An 11,302-nucleotide genomic window follows, 5' to 3' on the forward strand; every position below is an offset into this window, starting at 1 on the left:
CTTGCTAGTTATTCCATTCCCTTTTGACGTTTTACTCTTAGACTTTTCAAGTTAAGTCTAAATTTAAAAATTTCCACTTTAAAGCTTTATCTTTGTGCAATTTAAATATCAGAAGTCGTGGTTGGCCTACTGTGTCTTTGTGGACTCTAGACACTGTCATCTCGGGATGGGTGGGTGAATTTAAGCGATCTGCTGAGAACGCGGAGCTGGCCAAAGGGACAGTTGCTGTTTCCTGGACACTAGTCTGATATACTCTGTGCTAATCTAATGATCGCTGTTCTTTTGTTACAGACTGTCTCAATGGTAGGTCACAGAATAAAAAAGATGAAATAATTTAAATTCTTAAATGAATCAGTTTTTCTTCCTTTCCTCCTTTTCTTCCTCTGTCCTTCCCCAAAATTTCAGTGGGAAAGAATGAAAGTGAATTTTGGGATTAGAGTTTTGAAAAAATAATATATTTATTTTTTAAAATTCATTCCAGTTGAATTTGTCAAAGGGTGGATTTCAAAATCTTGCTCATGGCCATGGGGCAGACTCACTAACAAGTCCTGGAAGGCAGATTCTCTCCAAAGCTATGGCTACTTTTTCTTCATAGGACAGACCTGTCTAAACCTTGGGGCTTCGAAGACTGGATGGATTCCTGGTTTATAAGATCTGTTAGCTGCTTAGAGATCTTACACACGTCAAGCCATGTTCCTAATGTTCTTTCTGGAGTTTGAGGAGTGAGCTAATGAGTTCGTCTGTGTTGATAACTGGGATCTTCTCATGCAGGGGAAGCCCAAGCCCAAGTTAGTGCTGGAGTGCGGCTGAGTTCTGCCTCCTAAGCTCGACCTGGTTCAGGTTCAGAATTCCCTTCCTCTCACCAGCTGGTTGTCACTGAAGTCACTGTGTAGTTTGGTCCTTCCTTTAAAACCTGGCCCATGATGCATTTTACTATTGTATTGACATTCTGAAATTGAATGATGGCAGTGCTGTCACTTTTTGTTTCCAACCTCAAAGAGTTGGACCCTTTGTGAACTCTGGCTAAGTCCCGGCAGTGCACTTTCAGGTGGACCAAAACCATGATTAGCTAACTGTTTAAATTGTCCTCCAGCACGTCTGTCAAGGGCAAACACAAATCTCTCCCCTCTTATGCTTGGGTATTTACATAGAAACCATCATTTTTTGTGTACATACACAGCTAAAATTTGTTTCTTGGCATAACTTTAGAACAATGACATCATTTTAAGTCCCTGTAAGAATTAGTTGAAGTAGCTTTGTGATTTTAAAGAAGTTGCCACTAGATGGAGAGCTTTTTCTTTATTCTCAGCTTTGTTAACCCCAGATGAGTCACAGCTGTTCCTCAGTCTGCTGATTCTGCATTTGCATGTTTTCCCCCTTGGTACAATGTAAATGTGACCCTGAGACCACCACGCCAGAAGCACTCAGGGACCTGAGCTGCATGCCCAGAGAGAAACTTGACTGTCCCTTGCACTCCTTCCCATCCAAGGCTGAGTGAGACCTGCCTCAGCTGTGACCGAGTCACTTGGGGGCCTCCTGCACTGCGTTTGTGTTTGCGATTTTGTGCCTATTGTTGATGAGGACACTCAGTATTTAATAAGAGGTCCCTAAAGAATAGTGTTCCCGGACTGGCTCACATTCCTCAGCATGAGAAAGCTGTGTCTTACTGTGAATGTGCAGTAGGTAGACACAGTGTTAAAGAACCAGCAATGTAAAGAGATGGTCGTTATCACCCAAGATGCGATTAGACTAGAGAATCCTAGGAGCCTAATTAATCCCTTATTTTCCTAGGGACAGTAATAGTTTACGAGTTCAGTGGCCAGGCGTTTAATAGGGGAAAATTGCTGCCTGTAAGAGAGTTGACATCCTTAGATCGAAATTGTCCTGGTATTTGAGAATGCTGTGGCATATCTCTCCAAGCTAGTCTCCAGCAGTTCACACAGTCATGGTTTCGTATCTGCTTGCCAGTGGGAACATGGAAAGTTTTCACATAGACTCAGAATAGTTTTTCCCCCATGGGAAGTTGAGCAATGGTTCAGAGTGCGTAAGCTGTAAGAACTCCACACTCTTGAGAATGGAATGTTTTTATTTTCTGGTACTTTCGAAAAATGCTGGTCTTAGCTTTTTGTTGTTGTTGTTGTTAGAAAAACTGACTGTTAAAAAAGTAGTCTGTGTAGTTACCCCACATATTATGATCAAATTGAGTTACTTTGGTTTTGGAAAGTATAGCAGATGTGTTATTCCAGAATCTTGAGAAGCTGGTCTGCATCCAGGGAGGCCATGTTGGTGATGGACTGCAGCTCACCTGAGCGAGACTGGCTGAGAGCCCCAAACAGCGCTGTCTTTGAACATCTAAATGTCTCCCCCCTCCCCCACCCTGTCCCCACTCCCCAGCCCCATTCTTCGGTGTAGCTTCCTTCTGCCTCCCCAAAGGGGCGAAGAGGAGAAACAGTTGTTGCAGGAAGCTGTGTCTCACGGAAGGGCCTCCCCGTCAGGGAAGTCTTTGGAACTAGTTTTCTCTGGTAAAGAGTTGACTTTGCCATCTGTCTCCCATGGCCCGGCCCAGCCTTCAGCTCTGCACTCTCATCTCAGTCGTTAAAGGGCTGGGATTTGCTGGCAGGAGTCACAGCACCCAGCTTAATTTTTTTTTTCCCCAGCTAACAAATTTAACTTCGCAAATGGGTGTGATGCTATACATTTTGGAATAAGTCTAAACCACAAGATGATGTGGTTTCATCTCTTGAGAGCCGCAGTTCTTTACCTTACACACGGGAGACAGAGGGTTGGCATGTTGATAAGGGTTGCAGACATATGTGCTGACCTGCAGGTCAGTAAAGCGTCTGGGACATGACAAGGCTTTAGGGTGAACAGAAGCAAGGGTGTGTGCCCATACTGTGGGGTGCTAGGATGAATCAGAACCATCCATTGTGAGCAAGACCAGCATGGTGACTCATGGCTTAATCCAGGCACTTTGGAGGTAGAGGCGGGAGGATCAAGAATTCAGGGCCAGCCTGGTGTACACAAGCTCCAGTTTCAGAAGACTGAAACAGTACTACCCCTTGTCGGTCATCCTGCCTGTCCTTGGACACACGCAGAAGTCTGGCTGACATTTCTGGTTCTTGATTTTGTCCCCTGTAGTGATGACTTTCCTTCCTCCCCTCCATGCTTTTTGATCCTCTGGCTTTTATCAGAAGATAAAATGAACTGATCTGATGAAGCCAGGCAACCCCAACCTGCTGCCAGCTTCCCCTTTTGTGTCTGGCTCTTAGTTTTGACATACACCGTGTCACTTCCTCATGCATCCCAGGCTAGCCTCGAATTCACTGTGTAGCTAAGAATGTTTCTGAAATTCTGATCCTCCTGAGTGCTGGCATTACAGGCAGTGCCACTATGCCTGGTTTTGTACGATGCTGGGGGTTGAACCTGAGAGGCAAGCACTCCATCAACCGTGTGAGCCACACAGCTCCTCGGTTGCCAATTCCTTACAGACCTGGTAAGGGATTATTTATATTCAGATAGCGTTAGGGACCAGAATGTCAGTAAAAAGAGTGACTTTTTTTTTTTTTTTTTTTAAATTTGGTTTGCTGTACCTGCCTATACAGTAAGGACTTGGAGGAAGCCAGTTATCCACTTGATGTCCCTTTATTTGACATGGTAGAGTAAAAACCGCTCCTGGGAATGAGCCTCCAAACCTTCCAGGCCTGGCCCAGATCCAGGTTTCACAGTGTGCTCAGAAGATAGTCTGGAGCCAGAGCTCTGGAAGAGAGAGCCCCAGCCAGTGCACTGTAAAAGCAGTGACCTCCACCCAAGGGGAAAGATGAGGTTTGGTGGATCCTGTTTGCTTTTTTCAAAGCGTTCCTGCCTCCTCCCTGAGCTTGTGATTTGGCCTCCAGCACCCCAGGATGGAATGGGGCAGCAGGGGCCTGCAAACTAGAACAAAGTGCTGACGCCAGCTGTGTGTTCTGAGGCCCCACGCCTGTGGCCATTAGCTTGCCAGATTAGCCTGGCCAGAGTCTGGAACTGAATGCTGTGCTGACCCATCCGCTATGACTCTTCGCTCGCCGTGGGCCTCTATGCAGTCCTCCACTGTCTTAAGGATGATGTGGAGTCTGCGGTCCAGGGCCAGGAGGTGGGGTTCTGTGAGGACAGGAGTGAGCTGGTCTTCTAGTAGTGACTCCCGCATCACGTCGCTCAGTCTGTAGTCAGCCTGAGCCAGCAGCCGAAGGTGCAAGAGGGTTTTCTTTTTTATCCTGACAAGATAAAACCAGTGGGGCCAGATCAGCAAATTAAGGAAGGTAACTCGGCCTGCGCTTGCCCACTCCCCACAACAGCTCTTGGCAGCTGGTATTCTTAGAGATCTTGCTTCTAGGCAAACACATTTCACTGAAAGCCATGTAGAAAAGGAATTAATGATGCATAACAGTTGACTTTGTGTGTGTGTGTGTGTGTGTTTGTGTGTGTGGAAGAGGCCTAAGATGTTTTGTTTATTTAAAGATTTAAAGCTGACAGAAGAAACTCCCAGTGGGTGAATGAAGCTATCTGTCGTCTGAAAATCCAACCTCCACATGCCAATGTCACAATGCGTGTCTCCTGTGACAGACTGTAGAAGCACAGGGGTGACAGTGAGTAGGTCCATTTTGATTTCATGGTTTGGATTTCTGTAACACACAAGCATCCTAATTGTCTGATTTTTTGACACAAAGAACTACTGCTCATCCCGTCCAGAGGAGAGAGACTTGAATGAACCCAAGGAGTTGCTTTGGACTATTCATGTGCGAAGGGAACAAATGGGATGGTTCCGTTAGATCTCAACCACATCTTTATAATTAGCGATAGCTAAGAGGAACCTAGTGCCACAAGCCTGGCTAAAGTGCCAGAGCTACAGAAGTAGGCTAGGTGTCCGTTAGAGAAGGGGCCGGAATTTCAGTCTGACCCATTTTTGCCAGACTTCAATCCGGGTTTGGTGGTGATGAAATAGCAATGTTGAAGAGCTTGCATAAGGAAAGCAAGGGGCTGATTAGCAGTATCGGCCCTGATATCTGTAACAGTGGGTGATTATCCGAGTGGGTTAAAGATTAAAGTTGGTGACTTTAAAAGATCTTGACTCGTTTTCTGGTAAAGGATGAGAGAGACACCACTTAGGGAAAGCCGGTAGCTACGGTGTGGGAAGCTAGGCAGCTCACATCATTCTGTCCACAGTACTCTAGACCAGAGATGTGTGTATTGCCCGCTGCTCACGGCACTCAGGGCATAAAAACTCACATGCAGCACTGCGCAAGAGGGGCGAGGATAGAGAGTTCATCCTGGGAATGTCGTCCGAACCTATGAGAGGAGACAGAGCCCTTCACTCCGAATGCTCTCTGCGATAACCCTTCTCTGAATTCGGTGGGATAAAGCACTAGACACCATGACAGCCATCTCAACAGTGCCCCCCCACCCTCAGCCAGGTCACAGAAGCCTCAAGTTACAACCAAGCTCCCCCCTGCCTCTGCAGGCCAGCCGTGGAGGCTAAGCCATACTCAGCTTCCAGGATAGGACCATCTACTGAAAAGATACAGGGAGTCTCAGCTAGGTTCCTGGGTGGACACAAGAGTGCTCTCACACTGGAGAGTCTGTGCTACTTAGCAAAGGACAGAAAAAACCCCCAAAGGTTAGTGAGACATAGAGTCAGATGGAGACAGGCCCAGGCAGGGCAGGCCCTCCTGGTGTCTCTGGTGGGATGTGGGCAGAGCTTACCCTCTGGCATTGTCAAGATGAATAAGGTACCCATCATCCCCAAACTTGGTGAACATCTCATAATGGTGTCGGTCCATATTTCCTGCAGTGGAGGGGAGAGATCAGAGCAAGGATCTGAAAGCCGCAGGTATGGAAGATCCTACCTGGGCCCGGATCACAGCATTTCTAGGCGCTCGCCCCAGCCTCATCCTGGCAGCCCAGTGAGCTGGGCTTGGGCTTGCTTGGCCTAGGCAGCCTCAAACACGCAGCATCCTTTCCTGGTCCCAGTGGGACTAGAGGGCAGACTTACTGGTTTGTGGGGCTGAGGCCTTGCGTTGGCCTTCAAGTGTAATGTACTTCTCACCTCCAAACTGGCTTCCTCTCACCAAGTGAAGGGAAACATCCAGCTTCAAATGTGATCCCCACTTGGGTCCGAGGGCAGGGTGGTACATCTGCCTCGACAGTGGCAACCCTTTCACTAACCTATATCCCCTGCCTGCGCCACCCTGCCCCCTTCTAAGAAACCAGGACATGTTTGCTCGCTTGGACTCCTATGAGTATATGGGAGATGCAGGGCTGTCTGATCCTCCTGATCCAGGCTGTAATTTTGGCGAAGGTCTCCCGGAATCCTAGGCAGAGAGTTGGAGTACAGTTCTGCCAGGTGCCCTGAGTCGGGTACCTACCAATCAAGAAGTCAAAGACGGCCATGTCGATGACGCCAAGGAGCCTGTTACTGCTGTTGTACGGGTAGATCTGCCTTACTGTGTCGCAGTAAAGGGGGTTGAGCTCCCACCTGAGGGGGAGAAGAAGTCCTGGGGCTGGAAAAGCCAAGATACCAGGGTGTTGGGGGCCCTCTCCATACTATCCCCGCACTCATAACTCCCTGCTTCCCCAAGCCCATTCGTTTGGTGCATGTACTGTGGTAGGTATGTTATCTATAGCACATTTATATATGGGCATGTAGATGATGGGTCTCGCTCCAGGTTTTACTCCCTCAGCTCTTGTGTGCTTCATTTTCTGAGGTATCTGTGATAGGCATGTATGTGTACATACATGTTCATGTGTGGGGGTGTACATGTGTGTAGGTGCACAACATGTATGCAGGGCCTGAAGTGGATGTCCAGTGCCTTCCTCCATCCCTCCCCACTATTTACTGAAGTAGTGTTTTTTCTGAACCCAGGGCTTGACCATTCCCACTACTCTATCTGTTCTAGCCACCTCGAATAGGGGCCCTAGTGTCCCGTCTCTCGCATACTTGGATTATAGGTGGCTGCCAGCCTTGGCTGTCTGTCAGTGGGTTTTGACTATCTGAACTCTGGTCTTCAGGCTGACCTGGCAAGCACTACCCACTGAGAACCTCCCCAACCCTTCTCTCTGCGGTTCTTTGTTATAGTATAAGTGCCTTACAACCCGGTTTGTGAGCTAATGGGGATGAACATCCAATCTGTTGATCCTGGGGATCAATAAGAAGATTGAGGCAGTGTGAGGGTTTAGTGAGACTATCCTGAAGAGCTGGGCAGCAGGGCCCTGGCATGGGGGTGTGGTCAGGAAGCCGACTCACTCCTCTTTTCCTGACAGTGAGTAGGATCGGATCCAGGGGTTGGGCACAGAGAGTCTGGGGGCCAGGTTGAGGGATGGCAGGAAGGCGGAGAGGGAGCCTTCCAACAGGTGTGGGTTGCCGCAGACAGCGTACTCGGTCTTGCACATGTACGGACACTTGGCGAAGAAGCACACGTTGTTAGCTGGAAGTTGAGGGAGGAGAGAGAAGTAAAGTGGGGGCCTATAGGACTGTCATCTTCTGCCCTAAGAAACCCCTTAGGAATCGGATGGGGAATTCAAACTTCCAGCTTGGGAAAAGGCCGTTGGACCTAGGGATTCACTTTGGGTACCAAGTTTCCGATGTCTCAGAGCATCCTATCATAGGATGAATGGTCTTTGATAGGCTGGATGTCTAATCTCCAGCTCCCGGGAGACCAGCATCTCATACATTTCTTTACTGTCTATCGTTTATCTGGTGTTAGGCTTAAGTAGACCTGGCTGGGCACATTGGGCGGCAGCACCCTCTTACCCCAATGGCGCATGTGTTAATGGCAGAGCTCAGACCACTGTTGGGCCTAGCAGTGGACATGATGCCTTACCATATACTTAAGACCCAGAGCATGGCTCTGGCTGATACTCCACCTGGAGACACAAAGAAAACACTCTGCAGGATCTCATTCTTGGTGACCTCTAAGATTTCCTTGGTGACATTCACTAGCCTCCCTACGGTTGGTGGCACCCGTCGGAAGTCCAGAATCCTGGAAGAGAAGGAGCCTTGTGAGGGATAGGCAGAGACTGGGGAAAACTCCTGTGTTCGGGCCAACAAATATTTCCTTGTAATTGATTCATTTTTTTTTCTAGGCATACTGATGTGTACCTGGAATCCCAGTATTTGGCAAATAGAGACTGGAGGATTAGGAGTTCAAATCTATCCTCAGCTATGGAATGAGTTAGTAGAGGTCAAACTGGGCTTCATAATACTCCGCAGCAAAACATAACAAAACTTTAATAAAACAATGAAAATATACATAAATTGTTCATTACATTAAGAGGCCTTGTGTTTTTAAACCTAATAGAATTGGAAGGAGATATCAGACTTGAAGGCCCTACACTGAGGCAGAAGAGATGACAAGCCAGAGAGAGCGAATACTGCCACTCTCTGAGTTATCCCTAAAGATCTGGGTGGCGTCCCCTCCCCCAGGGGACTGGCTCTTGAAGTCAGCATCATCTTCAGACACCAGACCTACCTGTCAAGGTGGAAAGCTGCAATCTCGGCATTGTGTCTCTGAAAGTCGATGAAATAGAAGAAGTCCTCAGGCGTCTCCTCCTCTCGCTGCTGTCTAGAAGGAAGGAAGGAGTCACGCCCTGGACTCAAGCCTTCTGTGGTAAGCCCTAGGAGAGAACCTGGGTGCTGCTTTTCATGTGGATGTAGATGGTAGACCCACAAGTTAGGAATGGGCCCCTCCCTTCCTGAGCAGGGGAGGAGACGTGCAAAGTAGGAAAAAGCTTTTTGTGGGCACTACCGATGTCAAGTTTCCTGCGTAGGGAGCTTTGCAGGAGAGTAGCTGATTTGCCCCCAAAACCAAGAGAAGAAAACCAAGTGTTCCGGGGCTGGTGTTAACTGGAGGGAACGGGTTATTAGAAGTGATGGTGGAGTGGACCCGGATGCTCAAGTATGCAAAAAGGTGAGGCATGATCAGACCTGACAATAGAAAGAACTTAATATGATTACAAACAAGGACTGCAAAGTTACGGGTCTGAGGGAGAAATACAGATGACAGAACTCTTAGAAACTCATGCGAGGCGTGAGAATGGGCCCAGCCAGAGAGCTAAGGGAGGCCAGCACAGATGGTATCGATCTGGTTCCATTTCCAAATTGCTAATGGATTCTTCAAGAGCATCTCCCTGCTGGGGGATATGAGGTTGGGGGTGTGGTGCTGTGTTAGGAAAGTGCTTCCTAATCACTGGGGCATCCTGGGCTAACTTCCGGCCCCCGCACTCACTTCCCTTTTACGTTAATAAATGGGGTAGGATGATGACCTTTGAATAATTTTATAGTCCAGAGTGTGGACCTGTTCCCAAGACTGGAAAAGCGAAGGAAGTCATAAACAGAGGTAGTACCATAAATGACCACACAAGCAACCAGCTTCCACAACCACAATAGTAAGGCACACTTTGCCAGAGGGCACAGGCCAATCCTGAAAACCCACAGTGAGGTAGAGTATTGAGAGGCAGCCAGGTCTAGCGTAGCCCTCATGTCCAGGGTTGAGGGTGTGGCTGGATGCTGCCCATCTGTCCCTATCCGACCATGAGAACATAATATACTCTCAGATTTTCATATGAGCTATGATAGATATAAAATTGGAAAGTTATTTTTACTTGACACCATCGATTTTTCTATTTTGAGCACTTAAGAATGCACCTCCCACATGCAGTGTGTCATATATATTGCATTTTAAAGTATCACCTTGGAGATAGTGAGATGGCTCAGTGAATAAAGGTGACTGCCACCTAACCTGATGACCTGAGTTCTGTCCCTGGGTCCCACACAGTGGAAGGAAAGATCTGAGTCCCATGAACTGGTTCTGACTTGCATGTGTGTGCTGTAGAATTTGCAACCAATTTCAAATAAATAAACACACACACAAACAAACAACAAACAAATAAATGTAAACCTATCACCTTCATGTTTAGAATGTATACTTTCCAAAGATAGATTTACATTCTTTCTGCAAAGGGCCAAATACTTTTCACTTTAAGTTACTCAGAGGGAAGGCCCACATATGTGTTTTTAAAGAAGGGAATACATTTTAAACGGCACTATGCTTGATTTTTGAACTGAACGTCATAGAACTAGAGATGAACCGTTGTGTTGTATCTATGTGTATATACATGTCCTTTATTGCTTTGTTCCCTCGGAGTTCCTACCATGGCCTGTCTGACTGGTAGTCTTGTATGGGCACTCATGAGCTTAAACTCTTTCCTGGCCAGAACCCTGGTGACGGAGCTCATTAGGAGGAGGATGCAAAAGAGTCACATGCCTGGTGGGGTCTTGGCTCATGGCTGTGCATGCTCGCTCTGACTGAAGAACACAGCCACTTGGGAGGCCAAGGCAGAAAGACCACCGAGCCCAGGAGTCTGAGACCAGCCATGAAAAACCCAGTCTCTTAAAAATAAGACAAAGGCACCTTGGCCTTGGGGAGGAAGCTCAGTCTGAAAGCTGGAGGACTGATGTTCAGTCAGAACCTGGAACTCACATTCAAAGAGACACCCACCTGCTTGGTGAGTTCTAGGCCCGTGAGAGACTCTATCTCAAAGAGCAAACTAATGAACAAAACAACAAACATACTCAACCTAAGGAACAATACTCAAGGCCTTCCACACATACACACACATGTGGAAGTACCTGCAACCACACACACAGACACAGACACAGACACACACATGCATAACACACACACACACACACACACACAGACACGCATGCGTGCACACACACAATTGGTTGACTTTAGTGCTCTCTGTGTTTGGCTACACGATGAGATCCCCTCCCCCAAACTGTCCTTAGGAAAAGCAGTGTTTTTCCAGTTTCTTTCAGAGATTAATTTATCTGATGGAGGCAGATTCATTAGCTTGTGTGGAGGATATAAGCTTCACTGGCAAGTGGATTAGACTGAGGAAAACCTAGGAAGTCAGCAAAACCACGTCTGGGTGTGCAGATAGCCTTTCTAAAGCCAATTAGATCATACAGTAAGGACATTCTGGGGAGGCAGCAAGAGGAAGAAGGCAGGGGTTGTCACTGGGCCTTGATCCCATCCAATATGCTATTTTCTCTGCCTCCTGGATACTGCAAGAACTGCTCTGCTCCAACATGCTCTCCCTGCCACAGAGGACTGAGTCCTTTGACACTTTGAGCCAAAATCAAATCTTTCCTCTGGTAAGTTGCTTTTCTTGGGTATTTGGTTACAGCTATGTAAAATCTAACCTTGTTGGTGCTGGCCTTGTGGCCTGATGGAGTGATATAAACAGCGGTGGTGAGAGGAGGGGA

General features: G+C 47.5%; 1 protein-coding gene across 1 annotated transcript in view; it reads right to left on the reverse strand.

The window, feature by feature from the left end:
* Positions 1-3,626: 3,626 nt before the first annotated feature.
* The window catches only part of Fam20a (FAM20A golgi associated secretory pathway pseudokinase), a 50,936-nt gene continuing 43,260 nt past the window's right edge, over positions 3,627-11,302 (reverse strand). Inside the window, exons 5-11 of the mRNA XM_031350465.1 lie at positions 8,502-8,594; positions 7,897-8,012; positions 7,277-7,457; positions 6,399-6,508; positions 5,737-5,818; positions 5,263-5,322; positions 3,627-4,250 (exon numbers count right to left, since the gene is read on the reverse strand). Of these exons, the coding sequence (XP_031206325.1) occupies positions 3,986-4,250; positions 5,263-5,322; positions 5,737-5,818; positions 6,399-6,508; positions 7,277-7,457; positions 7,897-8,012; positions 8,502-8,594 (907 nt within the window). The 3' untranslated portion in view covers positions 3,627-3,985. The remainder of the gene's footprint in view (positions 4,251-5,262; positions 5,323-5,736; positions 5,819-6,398; positions 6,509-7,276; positions 7,458-7,896; positions 8,013-8,501; positions 8,595-11,302) is intronic.

The sequence above is a fragment of the Mastomys coucha genome, unplaced genomic scaffold (assembly GCF_008632895.1).
Source record: "Mastomys coucha isolate ucsf_1 unplaced genomic scaffold, UCSF_Mcou_1 pScaffold5, whole genome shotgun sequence".
Taxonomy (NCBI): domain Eukaryota; kingdom Metazoa; phylum Chordata; class Mammalia; order Rodentia; family Muridae; genus Mastomys; species Mastomys coucha.